General features: G+C 51.5%; 1 protein-coding gene across 1 annotated transcript in view; it reads left to right on the forward strand.

Moving 5' to 3' along the window:
• Nucleotides 1–16,869, forward strand: part of RFX8 (regulatory factor X8) — a gene marked incomplete at its 5' end in the record, with an annotated part of 124,033 nt that overhangs the window by 100,302 nt on the left and 6,862 nt on the right. Inside the window, 8 exons of the mRNA XM_081101506.1 lie at nucleotides 72–151; nucleotides 708–761; nucleotides 3,695–3,808; nucleotides 4,669–4,819; nucleotides 6,942–7,000; nucleotides 9,406–9,544; nucleotides 12,064–12,158; nucleotides 15,178–15,292. Of these exons, the coding sequence (XP_080957632.1) occupies nucleotides 72–151; nucleotides 708–761; nucleotides 3,695–3,808; nucleotides 4,669–4,819; nucleotides 6,942–7,000; nucleotides 9,406–9,544; nucleotides 12,064–12,158; nucleotides 15,178–15,292 (807 nt within the window). The remainder of the gene's footprint in view (nucleotides 1–71; nucleotides 152–707; nucleotides 762–3,694; nucleotides 3,809–4,668; nucleotides 4,820–6,941; nucleotides 7,001–9,405; nucleotides 9,545–12,063; nucleotides 12,159–15,177; nucleotides 15,293–16,869) is intronic.

Raw genomic sequence — 16,869 nt, forward strand, 5'->3', positions numbered from 1 at the left:
GCATTTTCTTTTAAAGAAATAATACAGTCTGTAAATGGTATCCTAATGTGAAAATCATTCACTAATAATAGACCAGATTGGGTCACCTTTGTCTGAATTCAGGAGATGTCCATTCTGGGAGCAAGAACTGGCAAGGAAGTACTACAAAATGGTAGGCTTGCACGCCGCGGGGAGACTAACTTTTTACACCTTTGATACCTCAGACAGTGCATGTCTTCTTTTTTTGCCTGTTAACTTTGTTGTACCAGATGGAGTAATATTTGCTTTCTCCAAGGCCCATGAGGACCAACACTTCCTCCTGCACTTGGTGGTGGCCAGGAGAGTTAGGTCTTCCTCTCTTGTCCTACAAAAAGGCTGCACCTGGGACCACTCTGTCATCTTCTAGAGTGAGGGCCTTCCATGACTAAGAAGGGAAACAGATATGTGGATTTCTAGAAGCTGGGACTAGGGAAAATGGAGGGGGAAAATTGAGGTTTAGAGAGAAAGGTGTCAATGGTTGGTGACTTTTATAAAGGTTGGTACAGACATCAAAATTGAAGCTACATCAATTGTAGGCTAATAAAGTATGCATTACTCCACAGAAGGAAGCACGCAGCTTCTGTCAGATCAGAAGTGCAACTGCTCCAAGGACCTCAGAAAGGCCTCTGAGGAGAAGTTAATTCTTAAAGTAGCCAGCAGAATGAAATAATTTCCCATCTCCTTCCTAGATGGCCTTTCTTGCTGATGAATACTGCAACTATTGTCAAGACATTCTACAAAGTGTGAGGAACCAAGAACTTGAGCGGGTAGGATTTTATCTATAAAACACAAGAATTTATGACTCACTGTTCAACATTTTACTTGAAAAGACCCCTCAAGGGACGTCTAATACACTAAAGGGTTTAGAATTCAGCTATTTTATAATGAGTGAGTTATTGAGGGTGATATTTTTATTGTTTAATCATTTGAGACTTTCCAAGGTGCTAATATAACTATCTTTATGCTTTATATATAATTCATAGCCTGGCCAGGTAGTTCAGCTGGTTAAAGTGCCATTCTGATACACCCAGGTTGTGGTTTCAGTCCTTGGTCAGGGGCACATACAAGAAGCAACCAATCAATGCATGGATAAGTAGAACAGCAAATGAATGTTTCTCTTACTCTCTCCCGCCCTCCCTTCCTCTCACTCTAAAATCAATTTAAAAAAATAAAAATAAATAAATAAATATACTTCAGCTATGTTCAGACTCTAATTTCAGCTGATTTTGAATAGGGTGTTGATAATATTATTCACCTTGAATTTTTAATAATGTTAAAGAATCATTTTATTGATACACTAGAGGCCTGGTGCATGAAATTCGTGTGTGGGGAGGGTCCCCTCAGCCCAGCCTGCACCCTCTCCAATCTGGGACCCCTTGGAGGATGTCCAACTGCCGCTTTAGGCCTGATCCCCGGGATTGGGCCTAAACCAGCAGTCAGACATCCCTCTCACAACCCAGGACCACTGGCTCCTAACTGCTCACCTGCCTGCCTGTCTGATCACCCCAAACTGCCTCGGCCTGCCTGATCTCCCCTAACTGGCCCCCCTGCTGGCCTGGTCACCCCCAATTGTCCCCCTGCCAGCCTGGTCACTCCCAACTGCCCCCCCCCCCACCAGCCTGGTTGCCCGCAACTGCCCCCCTGCCGACCTGGCCACCCCATGCAGCCTGCTGTTCAGTCATTTGGTCGTCCCTCACTAACCCCCCTGCCGGTCTGGTCGCCCCACGCAGCCTGCTGTTTGGTCGTTACTGTTACTGTGACGGCATCCCAGAATATTTGCATATTCCTCTATTATTAGTATAGATGCCAACTGAAAAAGAAGCAAGACTTTGAAGCAGGGTGATTTGACATGGATATTGTAATGATTGGATTGTGGAAAACATGAATAAATCTTTTAACCATTCTGAGTTTTATCTTTTGCAATGGAAATCTAGGGAAACTAGTACACAGTTAAATAAAAAGCTTTTCTGATGCTTTAGTGTTCTAAGTACTTCAACTTTGGGTGATAATATTCATTCAGCATAAGTACATTTAGTACTTAGTGTAAAGCATGATAGTAAGATAGAGACCAAGATGTCTTCAGAATGGCACCTGTTTTATTAATGTAATGTTTATTAATAGATATCCACATTAGATATCTATTTCTCCTTTTCTTTATTCACTCATTAATATTAACTTAATTCTTACCTTGTAACCAGTACCATTTCTGGAACTAGGAAGGTATTCTCCATAAGGTTTGATAGGCTGATAGTCTGGTACTAAAAGGAGCAATATAAGCCAATAAATATGATACAATGTGGCAAGTCCTAGAATAACAGTATGATTAGACTGTTCTGGGTGCCCAGGGGAAGAGTTAACAGAGATAAGTAGATAGTGTTCCCAAGAGGAGGCCATGTAGCTGGACTCTAGTGGAAAAGCTGAGGTTCAACAGACAAAATGGAGTAGGAAAGGTATTCCAGGTAGAACAGTGGGTGCAGACACAGGCAGCAGGAAGTTCACAGGCATGTGACGAAAGGTCGTTCTGACTAGATTTCATTGTAATTAAAGGAGAGAGGCAGCAGGGAGGGGTGTGAGAGAGGGCTGGAGTGAGAGAGGGCCTTGCCTGCCGTGTGATGAGTTCTGCCTCATGGAGAAGGCTGTGGGAGCAGTGACACAGACTGCCATAGCGGAGCAGCATGGGTGGTCAGGAGGTTTTGTCATAGGCAGGTAGGAAATGAGGAGGGTCATCAAACCTGGAGCAGTGACAATGACATCAGAGAGAAACGTTTCTGAAGCTGGTGCAGCAGTGTTTGATGACTCTGGACGTGGGTGATAACAGAATTAGCAGAGATGAGCCCGTGGCTGCTGTCTCATTCAAACCCACTAACTCTGAAAGGTCATGCTTCAAACTTACCCACCTGAGAAGAAAAGGATTAATATATCCCGCTCATCCCATTACTGTATTTTTTGTTGACTGTCTGAGAGTCTCTATGGAGATGTCTTCTCTAGAATTCATGCACCTGACAGCAGGGGTTCATCATCAGGCAGCTCAGAAGTTGGCCCTAACTTCCTTGACTGAGGTCGCTGGTAGGTCTGTGTCAGGGCTGGGATGCCCCAGAACACTTGGGCCTGCAGAAATCACAAGTAGTCAAGAGTATTGACTGGCAACTCAGATTGGCCAATCATGGGATCTGAAAAGTCAACATGGGGGAAACTAACGAAAAGGAAGGGAGCTGCCGTTGTCTTCCTTAAGAAGGCCCCTGTGTAGAAAGACTCCAGGCCCCTTTTGCTTGGACAATCCTTAGGTGACTTGTGCCTCAGTGTCAAGGAGGAAGCCTCTCTGGTTATATAGTATCACCCTCTTTCAGAGCTGAGCCACACTGAGGGGCAGTCATCAATGAACATTCGTTCTAAACTCTGGCTTGTGCCCTCTGGCCATTTCCTCATCCTGTATCATAGGACTTATGATAACCAACAGGGGCCCCCTGGTGGTTAAAACAGCTTTCCTTCCAGAAAACTGCCATGAAAATATGTTCCATGTTATTCCATCCAACTAGAAAAGCTGCGAGGTTAAGCTTTTCATTAATTGGAATGAAATTCATCCCATTCTCACTTGGGGCTGGTTAAGTATATATGGGGGTTAGTCTCACCAGGCACAAACTGAGATTGTGGAGATCTGTTCCATGCCTTACTTCAGGTGGAGGACTTGCTCACTTCCTTCTGGAAAGCTCTGCCACAGGACACAGTCATGCTCATGGCATTGCCTGAAGTGTGCCAGCTCTTTAAATGCTACGACGTACAGATGTACAAGGTAGGACGACGCTTGGCTGGTGGCTGTGCCGAGCCTCGGGTAGAGCCTCCCCTCTGCAGGTCCCTGGCTGCAGGCCTCTGAGGAGCGAACAGTGGGGCGGATGGACCACAAGCTGTAATCTTTCCCTAAAGCTCAGCCTTTCTTTTGAAACCCGTGAGAGTCTGAGTTACCTCGTGTAAAGAAAAAGCCAATGTACGTGGCAAGCTGTGGTTTCAGTGACCAGGGAACTCCAAACTGAGTCCAAGTTTTTTATCTAGACTGACTGTTATAATTTCAGGGTAGTTACATTTTCACTACAGTTTCTATGGTGAAAATATGTTGTTGTTTTTAAGCTGGTCATGAACCTTTTTCTTTTTTAATCTTCACCTGAGGATATGTTTTTACTAATTTTTAGAGAGAGAGAGAGAGACAAACATCAATGTGAGAGAGAATTATTGACCGGTTGCCTCCCATATAAGCCCAGCTGGGGATCGAACCCACAAACTTTGGGTGTATGGGACCATGCTCCAACCAACTGAACCACCTGGCTAGGGCTACTTTTTATTTTTTTATTTTCTGGGAGACAATTTTGTGCTTCTAAGTTTTTCACACAAAGGATGAAAGCCAGCACCTGGGTTCAGCCATGAAAATATTTTGGTCTGACCCGCCTAGTATGGCCTGTGTGGTGCTTCTTACAACCGTGGATCAGCTATCAGCATTTTAAGCTCCGAAAAAATTCAAATTCTGCTCCTGCTCAGTGAGCTGCGGCAAGGGCTCAGGCGGGTCTTCTCTCTGAGTCTGTGGCGTAGTTCACCTTAGGCCGCTTGTAACCAGCGGACACCTGCAGTGGCCAGCACGCTGTCTCTACTCTTCTGTCGCAGGGAATTGAGGATGTCCTCCTTGACGATTTTCTGGAAGATGTTTCTATTCAGTACCTGAAGTCTGTCCGGTTATTTAGTAAGAAATTGAAGCTGTGGCTCCTTAATGCTTTGGAAGGTTTCCCAGCCCGCTTACAGATCTCCAAAATCAAAGGTAGGTTTCCGCGGGAAAATAAATTCTGTGAGAGTACATTCAGAATCTGACTTTCAGATGGGGCAGGACTCTCAGCTGTGTAATGTTCCCCCCCCGCCCCCGCCCCCCCCCCCCCCCCCCCCGCCCCGCTCCCCTACCCGCGGTCACACAGGCATACAACCCTGTCCGTTCAGACCTCCCGGCTTGCATTTTAGTGCCAGTGGTGTATCCCTGTGCTGATCCACCACACCCTTTACCAGTTCCCCTAATGAATAATAATGGAGTTTGGGCAGGTCAAGGGGCTAGAGGCGTAGAAAAGCTGTCTGACTGTCAAAAGGTGGGGAGAACCTGCTGCTGCCTCCAAGCAGCGCTGCTCACCTTTCTTGAGCCAGCACCTTGGGGCAGCCTGTGGTCCTCACTGCTTGTGCCTTGAGCAGGGCTGGCCAGGGCTCAGGCACCAACATCCTTCCACCTCTTTGTGCGCTCTGGCCTCTCAGAGGGGCTCCAAAGAGCACAGGTTCTCCTTAGAACACCCCCATCTGCCTAAGTTTCTCACCCTGTGGGCCACCAAGGCGTTCACAGCTTTGTAGTCTCCTCTCCCTGCTGGCTTTCTAGAATACTTTTTCTTTCCGTCTGGCTGCCAGGTTCTGGTCTCTGACACACCTTTCACCAGGCCACCTGTCTGTGCAAGGCCAGCCACGGCTTCCTTTAAACACTAGCACACGCCTGTGTGGGTGCCATGTTTCTGGTCCTGGAAACAGCCATGTCCCCCTCCTGCCGTGTGGCGCGTTTCCATCGTTGCCTCGCGCTGTCTCCAGCGGCCCGTCCTCACCCAGTCCTGTTTCTCTTGGGCCCTCTCAGGCCGCTCGCATCACCCAGCCCTCCCGTCATCTCACTCTCTTTTCTAACTTTGCACATTGTTTGCTGGCTCGTCAGAGGGCCCACAGAATAGGACGGTGTCTAACTTTTACCCACCACCCCTGCAGCTGGCTGTGTTCATATTCATATCGGCAATCTTATCCCAGTCTGACCCACTTGGAAGCTTTCACCTGGCCAAGCTGGTGCCAGCCAAAAAGGCAGCAGGGCGGACACTGCAGAGAGCAAGTGCAGTCTGGCTGTGAAAGGTGAAAAGGAGCGTTTCCCGGGGGCACCTTACCACCTGCCTGACCCCCTCGCGGCCTCTGCCCCTCTCCAGCCTACTCAGAGCTTCCGAGTGACTTCGCCATCCTGCCTCCAGCCTCAGTCACCGCCCCTCTAGACCCAATGATTATTTTAAAACAGTGATTTGATCAATTAAATGCCTTCCATAGGCCCCGCCCCCTCAGGGTCCACTCTTCTTCACTCACTGTGCAAGTCATTCGCTGCGTGGCCTCTGGTCCCCATTCCCCAAGGAACCCCGACCGGTGCTCCCCAGCCACACAAGACTGGGTATCCCCGGAAGGCCTTTCCTGCCACTCTTCCTGCCGAGACTGCCTCTCCACCCCCATCCCCGGGTCACTCCGACCTTACAGGTTCAAGCCCTGCTTGAATGTCACCTTCTAGGGGAATTAGTCTCTGAGACCATCTTCAGACAAGGCCCATCCCTCCCCTGAGCCCCTCACTGGCTTCCTCTCTGGCCGCAGAGTGCCAGGAGCAAGTCATTGCATACCTGGTGACCCATTCTCAGAGGCGGAGCCTCTTAAAGGTGGAAGCTGCCCTCCTTTCACCCAACAATTCAGCTAAGAGCCGGCGAACATCCCCGGGGCAAAAACTGAATACATTCAAGAGGGAGCATGCCCCGCTCTGTGTGCTTTCTCTTTTATCCTTTCCTTTCCTTGGTCATTTCTGAGGCGGGCACTGTAGAAGTGAGAACGTTTGTGGACTCGGGGTTTCCAGGCAAAAATCCCGAACTCCTTTAAGCAGGCACGACAGATGCTGGGATGACATGATTTTTCTGGGCTGGATGGGGAGTGTTGCGGTCAAGTCGCCCCTGCCAAGACCTCCCAGCCATTTGGGAAAGAGCCCGCGCACAGGGGAAAGACCGGGCTGTGTGGAGGCCTCCTGGGTGGGAGGCAGCGTACCCACAGGCTGGCGTTCCGCGCTATCCTCTGGAAGGGCATGGCGCTATGGGATCAGTGATGGTCGCGTGTATTGTTCTTAACAGAAGTTACTGTGTTTGTCAAAAGACTAAGAAGAAAGACATACCTCTCCAACATGGCAAAGGTAGGTTCTGCCAACCAGACAGGAGGGAACAAAGCAGTTTTCTGAAGTGAAAGCTGCAAGTCTGTCCTCAGAGCAAGGGGGGTGCTCCCTCCACCCAGAGGGCAGACAGGAGGACCTTTCTTCCCACGAACTGGCAGGCCTGCTGGGCCACAGAAGCCCACCCTTGCCTCCCTCCTCAGCAGAAGGGCCCCAGTCGCCAGCTCTCTCCTTGGGCAGAAGCAGGGTGTGCAGGCCACCATTCTAAAGTTTCCAAGGGAGACCTCGGGAGGGTCAGCCAGGCAGCAGGATGGGGGTGATGGGCCCTGCAGCAGAGGAGGGTCAGCCAGGCAGCAGGATGGGGGTGATGGGCCCTGCAGCAGAGGAGGGTCAGCCAGGCAGCAGGATGGGGGTGATGGGCCCTGCAGCAGAGGAGGGCCAGCCGGGCAGCAGGATGGGGGTGATGGGCCCTGCAGCAGAGGAGGGCCAGCCGGGCAGCAGGATGGGAGTGATGGGCCCTGCAGCAGAGGAGGGCCAGCCGGGCAGCGGATGGGGGTGATGGGCCCTGCAGCAGTGGAGGGTCAGCCAGGCAGCAGATGGGGGTGATGGGCTCTGCAGCAGAGGAGGGCCAGCCAGGCAGCAGGATGGGGGTGATGGGCCCTGCAGCAGAGGAGGGCCAGCCAGGCAGCAGGATGGGGGTGATGGGCCCTGCAGCAGAGGAGGGCCAGCCGGGCAGCAGGATGGGGGTGATGGGCCCCGCAGCAGAGGAGGGCCAGCCAGGCAGCAGGATGGGGGTGATGGGCCCTGCAGCAGAGGAGGGCCAGCCAGGCAGCAGGATGGGGGTGATGGGCCCCGCAGCAGAGGAGGGCCAGCCAGGCAGCGGATGGGGGTGATGGGCCCTGCAGCAGAGGAGGGCCAGCCTGGCAGTGGATGGGGGTGATGGGCCCTGCAACAGGCCCCAGGACAGGTGACCGAGCCCTTCCTCCTGCACGTGGCCCTGTGGGCTGGTGTGTCCTGGCTGCCAGGCGCCTGGACTCCAACCTTCTCTCCTTGATTGATTATGCCACTTGGTGGTAGAGGAAATATAGAGGAAGGCTATCGATGCTGGAAGTGGCCACTCAGAATCCGCTTGGAGATCCTGTGGGTGCCGTCAGGACAGGGTCAAGGACTGCCCCTTGGTCCCAGTCAGCCTCAGCTCAGGGGTGCTCCGCTGGGCCTCTGGGCTACTGTCTCCATTCCTGGCTAGCTCAGCTGCTGACGGCTCTGCAGCAGCACCTCCATCTCAGCCCAGCTCGGTGGCCAGCTCGGGTCCATCTTTATACTGCCTGTCACTTGGGGAAATTTACTGCATGCCCGCTAGTGCCCTTGCTTTTCTCCTCTGCAAAATGAGGGGACATTAGGGGTGTGAGGACAACCTACAGACCCTAAGAAAGTAGGGACCTGGATTGTTCCCACTGGATAGCTGAGGAAACCAGCTCCCAGGGTCTAAATTCATTGCCCACGCCTCCCAAGGAGAGAGGGCAGAATCAGCTTCCCAAGCCCCACAGCAACCCTTCGGAATCCTAGCACTTTACTCCAGACCCTCGCTCCACCACTGTTTCCCCTGGAAAGTAGTTCAAGTGCCAGAGTGGAGTGCAGGGGCGGAGAGCAGTGAGTAGAGTGAAGGGAGAGGAGAGCAGGGAGGGGGAGCAGGGAGGGGGAGCAGGGAGGGGGAGCAGGGAGGGGAGAGCAGGGAGAGAGCAGGGGTGGAGAGCAGTGAGTTGAGTGAAGGCAGAGGAGAGCAGGGAGTGGAGTGGAGAGCAGGGGTGGAGAGCAGGGAGGGGAGAGCAGGGAGAGGAGGGCAGGGAGGGGGAGAGCAGGGAGAGGAGGGCAGGGAGGGGGAGAGCAGGGAGGGGAGGGCAGGGAGGGGAGGGCAGGGAGAGGAGGGCAGGGAGGGGGAGCAGGGGTGGAGAGCAGGGAGAGAGCAGGGAGGGGAGAGCAGGGAGGGGAGAGCAGGGAGAGAGCAGGGAGGGGAGAGCAGGGAGGGGAGAGCAGGGAGGGGAGAGCAGGGAGGGGAGAGGAGAGCAGGGGAGAGCAGGGAGAGGAGAGCAGGGAGGGGAGAGGAGAGCAGGGGAGAGCAGGGGTGGAGAGCAGGGAGGGGAGAGCAGGGAGGGGAGGGCAGGGAGGGGAGGGCAGGGGCGGGAAGAGCTTCCAGGTCCTCAGAGCCTTAATCAGTCTGCTCTGAGGAGGGCACTCTAAGTGCTGTTTTTCAGAAAAGCAGCTCTAGGCTGTGAATGGGAACATTTCACTGTGGCTGAGGATTCTATTTTAGTGGGTAAGACCCAAATCCACTTTTTTCTCTGCTCAATAACAATACCTTTTGCTAAATTGGATGGGGGATTAGGCCAAAACGACCACATTCAATGAGGCATGCTTCCCATTGTGCTTAGACGATGAGAATGGTATTGGGAAATCGCCGGAGAGTCAGCCTCCTGAAGTCAGACCTGCAGGGCATCATGGGGGTTTCGCAGGGAGCCCTGACAAGGACGAGGAGCGGCTCGGACGACCTGGAGAGCATGGAGGTGAAATGTAAGCTTCCTTCTTCCTGTCATTGCAACGCGTGGCATGTATTTGGGGCCGGCATAGCCTGCACTGCTCTAGGAGTTTCTTAGCAGAGGTGAACACAGGTTACTCATTGCTATTGTAATTTACCTCCCCTGCAGGGGCAAGGAATGCCCCAGAGAATGCTCTTCCTGGGGGTCCCTCTGTCCATCCAGCAGTCAGTGCTGGCACGTGTTTGTTGAGTGAATAAATGAGCAGATGAGTGGTGCTGCTTGACAACGATTGTTTCTGGAAATCCACCTGGAGCGTCACTTTGGGGGGGAAAGGCGGATCAGTCTGGTGCACGCACAGGCCTCTCTCTCCTGTCGGAATGGGAGTGCGTCAGCCTCTGCCCCGCCGGACCTGCTGGCACAGCTGTTAGGATTGCTTTTAACAATGCGAACCATGGTGCTTTGACTGTGTCTCACTGCTTTGCAGGCCAGTGATAGGAAGCATGTGGATATTCTTGCCCTTTACTATCTGATAATTGTCATCATTTTCAACAACAACAAAAAGTATTTCTTCCACAAAGAGCTCTGTGAGCTGCTAACAGTGTTCCCCTGGAAGGAGCCTGGACCGAGAGAAGGTGCTCTCCCCACTCCCACGCGGAGCTGGGGCAGACACGGAGAGCTGCTTCAGGAGGGAACTGCAGAACACTGGCGTCCCTCCCCAGCCTCCGGGCCAATCTAGGCCTTTGTCTGAGGGTTGCTGCCAGGGGGCTGTGGGACTACGCTCCCTTTTCTGCCCTTTGCAGATGTGCCTGCCAGATGCCCCAGGAAGGTCTAGGGGCTTCTTCCCTGTGGGCGGAATCTCAACCCGTCACACCCAGCTCTGCCCAAACTGCCTCCCGGTGCCTGTAAGCTCCTTCAGGGGCCAGTGGTCCCTTATGCATCGTGTCCACCCGACACCTGGGAGCACTTCAGTATTTCATGAGCTGACGGACAGGGATTCACAAGGCATGCAAAGCGCCACAGTTATCCTGTCCTCTTTCTTTGACCCTGAAATAGGGCTGACTTTGGTAGGCTTGTACCAGTTAGTGAAATACTGGACTAGGTCCATTCTTGTTGGTAAGCGGCCTCTGCTCATGCACCCCAGCCTCCCCTCCCTTGATGATCTCCCCTGCTCTGTCACTGTCCCAAATCCTAGCTCCTCCCCTAGGTATTCCCCTATGGACCAAACCAGTAACTAAAAGGTGGACACCTGCCCTAGCCTGTTTTACTCCGTGGTTAGAGCACCAGCCTGTGGACTGAGGGGTCACGGGTTCCATTCTGGTCAAGGGCTCATGCCTCAGTTGTAGGTTTGATCCCTAGCCCTTGTTGGGGTGTGTGTGGGAGGTAACCAATAGAGGTGCCTCTCTCACATTGATGTCTCTCTCTGTCTCTCCCTTTCCCATCCACTCTCTCTCTAAAAAACAACAACAAAAAACCACACCTAAGCCAGCAAGTTTTAAAGCTATGGAGGGTAAACTGCTGATTAGTAGGAACTCAAAGGGTCCCCTCCTGGGCTACTGGCTCCCCCAGAAATCTCAGGGGGTTGCTCAAACCCTGTTCTTGCCCCTAGGAAGCCCCAGGAAGACACAAGGCCTCTCTCCTAGATGCCTGCCGAGATGCCTGCAGCCTGCCCCGGGCTCCTGTGTGCCTGTTGGCATCCGTGGGTGTCCTTCCACGAGGACACAGAGCCAGCAGGGAGCCTGGCATGCTGGTAGCCACTGGCAGGCAAATGCTCGAGGTCTGCCTGGAAGATCTGTCAGGTGAACCCTGACCAAGCCTCAGCCGGGGCCAGGGCAACCCAGTGGGTTTTCTAAACTCTGCTGGGTACCCAACAGCACCCAGAAGGTGGGAGAGCCAAAGGCTGGCTCACTGGGCCCAGTGCTGCCCATGCAGGTGACGGACTCAAGTCCCCACGTGACACATGCTCAGGCCCCACCCCTCATGTCTGCACTGAGCCTGTAGCCAGCAAGGCACTGAGCATCCCTCAGTGGAAGGACACGAGTAGACTACTCCTTTAATGAAAATGACACGAATAGGCGAGGTCGTGACTGCATCATGCAATGAGCTCATCTGGAGCCAGGCCTGTGGAATTAATTACAAGGTGTAATTATTATTTCGAAATATTTCTTTCCAATTCAACAAGTGGCAGCGGCGGTTCCTAAGAGGCAAGACCATGTAACTCTGAACTGTATGACCACAGATGTGACAAATCTGGACTGAGAATGTACCCTTTGTGTTCAAACTGGGTGCGAAGCCGCAGGGGTGCTTTTGAACTATTGCTCAGATGGTGTCCCTGGGTTACCCAGCCTACAAATACCTACAGCAAAATTCTGTTGCGCTGCTAGAAACCTTTTTATTTTTTTAAAATTTTACAACAGTATGAACGACCTTTATTGGTGGCAATGGGAAGTGGAAAAGGAGGGGATACAACAGCTCTGGCTCCTGGGTGGCTTCACAGACTCTGTGGCTGCCCTTCGGAAGGCTAGCAATCTTTCTGTTTGTTTTCTGTCTTTACAGGTTTAAGCAGTTTAATTTCTTTGCTGGGAACATCGACAGACCTCCATGTATTCCTGAATTGTCTATCTTCAAATCTCCAAACATTTGTCTTCCAGGTACAAAACCATAGTTTTTTAAAGGGAAGGGGTGGGTGTTGATCATTCTAGCTACATAATAGCACCAAGTGCCCATGACCTAGTGGAATGAAAAAGATGTTTCTCTGGCCACAGCGTGTCCAGGCCGGTGTGGGTGCTGAGGACAGAAAAGCAGTGTCTCACTCCTGCGGCGGCCGGGAGTAGAAGCTGGTATGTCAGGCAGGTGTGTGTGCAGGTGCGCACACACACTAGCTCAGGTGTGTGCTGTATGTGTGCAATGGGCCTGTGTATGCAGGTGAGGTGAATGAGCGTGTGTACAGTGGCCATGGGTGAGTGTGAGTGCACCAGGCGAGGGCGTATAGGAGGAGTGGTTTTCTCTGTTTAGGGAGAACAGTACTTGTCTGTGTATTTTGCAGAAATATCCCAGTAAAGCATCAGGCTTGATTTTAAAGATCAAAGAAGCATTGATGTTGAGTGTGGGTGAATTTGGTCTTTCCGGATGACCAAACTGGGAGTTACTTCAACAGGGTCCTTGTTGGGCTCCATCATCGGCACCGTCTGCATCAGCAATCAGCAATCACACTTCCCGAGCTGAGAGTGTGATCAGAGAAAGCCCAGCACCCTTGGCCCAGTGGGAGCATAAGGGTGGGTGGGTGGGGACCTGGGGCTGTGCATTAGTTTGGAGACCAAAATAAGGTCGCCAGGGGCCTCCTGCCTGAGGCATTGCCCTCTGCAGGCTGAGCAGTTATGAAAGGTCTTGATGAAGGAGGTGGGTTTAAATTGGGACAAGAAGGGTAATGGGATGAAAATAACATAAAAAGACACCATTTCCGAGAGAAGGACGTGGGCCTGGGCACAGTGAGCATTGGGCGTGGAGGGCCTGATAGGGAAGAAGAGGACACCCCGGGGCAGGCACAGGAGGCGTGGCCCTGGGACTGGGCTGTGGGAGGGCTCTCCTCTAAGCCTCGGTTACATTTCTTTCTCTCCCTTTCCCTCCCCACCTGGCCTTGCCATATCCCTTCCTCCCAGTGGATGAGAACAGGCAGAGGTGATAACGGGGATCATTCATAAAGACTGCAGGGGGCACTGGGGTTGAAAACCTCATTGAGAGGAACCTGAATGATCTACAGGAAAGCTGGGCAGGTGCCTGTGCCCATGCCTTGCTTCTTGAAAACCGTCAAGCAGATTCTGAATGGTACTCATGGTCCTTGGTGATCTCCGGCAGGGCTTCTTTGTCACAGTGGTGACATGTCTGGAGTTGCATTGCTGCCGAGACGTTCACTCATTGGTTAGGTTGTCACTGATCAAACCTTCCATTCCTCTTGCTCAGCCTCTTTCACCGAGCTGAGCCCCTGAGCCCCGGAAGAGCACCCCTACCTCCAAGCAGCCCACGGATTGGGCTCCATCTAAACCGTGTAACAACACGTGTCTCCCAGCCTTCATCATGTGTTCAGCCTCACACTGAGGCGTGTTAGCAAGGCGGCGTGCTGTACCTGCATGCCTGTGAAGAGCTTGTTCCTGTAAAACAGCTTGGCTGATAAAACAAAGCAAAACACTGCTGCCAGGAAAATACTCAAACGGCTAAAATGTAAATCTTTGGGCTTGTCAGGGGTGACTAATGGCTCCAGCCGTTCCCCTCTGGCAGCCTGCTAGAGGGGAGCTCCATGTGTCACGTGCTCCCTCCTCCTGGGTCTCCCATGGTTGGGCCCAAGAGAGTTTCTAAATGTAGGACCCGGAGATGCCACGCGGGTGCGGGCAGAAGAACGCTCAAGGCAGAGTGCCCACCACCAGAGCTGCTTCTCACAGTGCTTTGTAAAGTGTCCTTGTGTTTGTTGAACCCATGGCTCCTTCCAGGAGCCCTGTGTCAGGTGATCAGAAACACCAGCCCAGGTGTCAGAGTCACGTGGGGAGGATGCTGCTACTGAAGGAAGCCCACGTGCACCCAAAGCCCAGGACAACCCTTCATCCAACACATGGCGGGGGGTACAGTGGGGGCTGATGGGAAGATGAGAAAGGGGGTGCCCTCATGTCTACCCAGTCTCTCCATCTCTTCTTCAGAGACTTGGGTTGAGCCAGTGGGTGGCTCACATTCTTATGATGAGCCTTAGGGGGGCTTCAGGGCCATTCATCCCAACATGTGCCTGTGAAATTAATGTGACTCCATTGCTTGTAATGCATTGAAAGTGTGGCCCAAGGCTACTCGCCATCTACATCAGCGGTTCTCAACCTGTGGGTCGCGACCCCTTTGGCGGTCGAACAACCCTTTCACAGGGGTCGCCTAAGACCATCCTGCATATCAGGTATTTACATTACGATTCATAACAGTAGCAACATTACAGTTATGAAGTAGCAACGAAAATAATTTTATGGTTGGGTCACAACATGAGGAACTGTATTTAAAGGGCCGGAAGGCTGAGAACCGCTGCTCTACATGAAGAGTTTCTTTGTCTGCATGCAGAAGCATGTCACTGGTGCCCAGTTTAGTGCCACTTGAGCTGTCAGATGGCCTCGGGTCCACTAGACGCACAGGTGAGAACTTCCAGTCCTCAGATAATTTACACAGTGCAGTGGTTAGTTCTGTGCTTTCCAAAGTCAGCACCACTACTGTTCATTTTTATGGGACTCTGCCACTTTTCCACAATATCAGACTTGGCAAGGACAAAATGTCCACCGATCCTCTGGATAGCAACTGCCAAGTGGATTGTGGTGAGGCTGTCCCTGAAGTATTTCTTTGAGACAATTCACAAGTGAACTCATTTTAAAACTTGTGTATAATGTTTTAAGAAAGAAAAAGAGACCAGTTTTCCACCTTCTTCCTTCTCTCCACAACATCAGGGGTTCTGCCCTGGAACCATTTCTGAGGAGTTGGATCAAAATAAGAAAAAGGCTGGTGGGTCACTGCTCCCTTCTCACCTTATTTCTTCCTCTTCTCATCAGACCACTTGAAATGTCAGTACCTGACAAATGTGTGCATTTGAAAACGTGTTCTCCTTCATTTTGTCATAAAACCTGGAATGTTTTTCTTCCAAAAATGTAACAGCCAAGCAGAAGCAAAGAGGAGTTCATCAGATTGGCTGCCAGCTTCCAGCTGCGCTGGAATTTCGTTCTCACCACAGTGAGCAAAGCCATGACTCTTCGCCACAGGAACAGTTTTGGTGAGTCAGAGAATGCAAAACACTGTTCTACCTTTAAGAATGTTCTATTGCCGTGTAGAATACAGCCATTTTGTTCTTATGTAAAATACAACATAGACACAGAAAACTACAAAACTATAACAGCTTTTAAAAATAGCAGCAGGAAAATAGTTCCCACCAAACAGTCTGGCCACACTTTGCTTCCCATTCCTCGTTGTTGGATGGGCAGGAAGCACCCCCTTGCTTTTGAATAGTGTGCTTTGGGACATTTTGAGAAAAGCACCAAGGCAGGTAGGTGAGATGGAGAAAAAATTAGTGATCGGGAGCATCCATATTTAACTTTAAGGAATAAAAATTGGTAAGGCCACTGATGCTTGCAGATGGTGGAAAGGGTGAAGTAGTATCCATTTTGCAAACTTTCTGGTCAAATAGATGATCGTTCTCTGTCAGAGCTCACATCTGTCACCTCCATGGCTCAGATGCAGAACAGCAGAGTTGTAGGAAGGGAACCTCACCACAGAGCCCTCCAGCCCCATGAAAAGGGTTAACGTAAAAACATTCAAAGCTGTAAAGAATTTTTGTGAGTTTACTTGAGCTAAACTGTCAACAATTGTTGGGAAGTAGAAACTCAACGGATTGGATTGGGATAATGCTCAGGAAAATGGTGGTTGCTCACCTTGTTTTATACTTTACATCAAGGGAGGAGACGTAAGTGGGTGACATGAAATCCACTGGTGATAGATTAGGGGGGCGGGAGAAAGCAAAGCGGTGGGTGGGGTCGGGGGAGGGGCCTCTGGGATTGGATAAAAAGTAAAATGATAGACACATTACTTAAGTGGATACAGGATAGATAACAGTCAACAATTAACATGATGACAATGAAGGAATTTATGGTCTCCCTCCTGGTGCCCAGGCTCATTTGGTTGGGGTTGGGGTGTGGGGGGGTGAGGGGGGAGAGAGAAGGAGGGAAGTTACAAGTTACTCTGACATTTCATAGGTATGTTATCTTAGTTGCAAAAAGACAATAGGCTCAGTTAAGATAAAAATTAACCTTGTCAGGGAAAATACCGGCCTAGGACATGACTACCCACCTTCAATGTTTACTTTCAGACCATCCTTTGTGGTGACTGTAGGTCTCTCAGTGTGTAAGGCTGCCATGCAGGCCTCCCCTGAGCTTGTCAGGCAGCATGTGGCTTTGGTCCACAGAAGGATCATTCATCTCAATAGATACTGTGTCCCCCAAGAAGTCCCAGGCACCTGGCTGGGCACTGGGCATAGAGCAGTGAAAGACAGGTGGTCTTTGCCCTGTGAGCTCTCACACTCATCAGGCTGCCGATGCCCTCACAGTGGGCAGGTAAGTGAGAAGCCGGGAAGACAAGGCCAGTGCTACTCTGGGTCAGTCTTGCAAACACCCTGGAGCTCTGTCCAGGGTAGTGGCTGTGAGCTGCCCTGTAGGTGACCACCCTTTGCGTGAGGCCCTCCCTTTCAATGGTGCCCAACATGACTCTGCTTTATGCCAATGCTCCTCCGCACTGAAGTGACAGCGACTCCTATGCAGTCATGGGAAGAAACCCAGTCTGTGTTTGTTGCTTTGCCCC

This window comes from Myotis nattereri, assembly GCF_964212035.1.
Source record: "Myotis nattereri genome assembly, chromosome: 10".
NCBI lineage: Eukaryota > Metazoa > Chordata > Mammalia > Chiroptera > Vespertilionidae > Myotis > Myotis nattereri.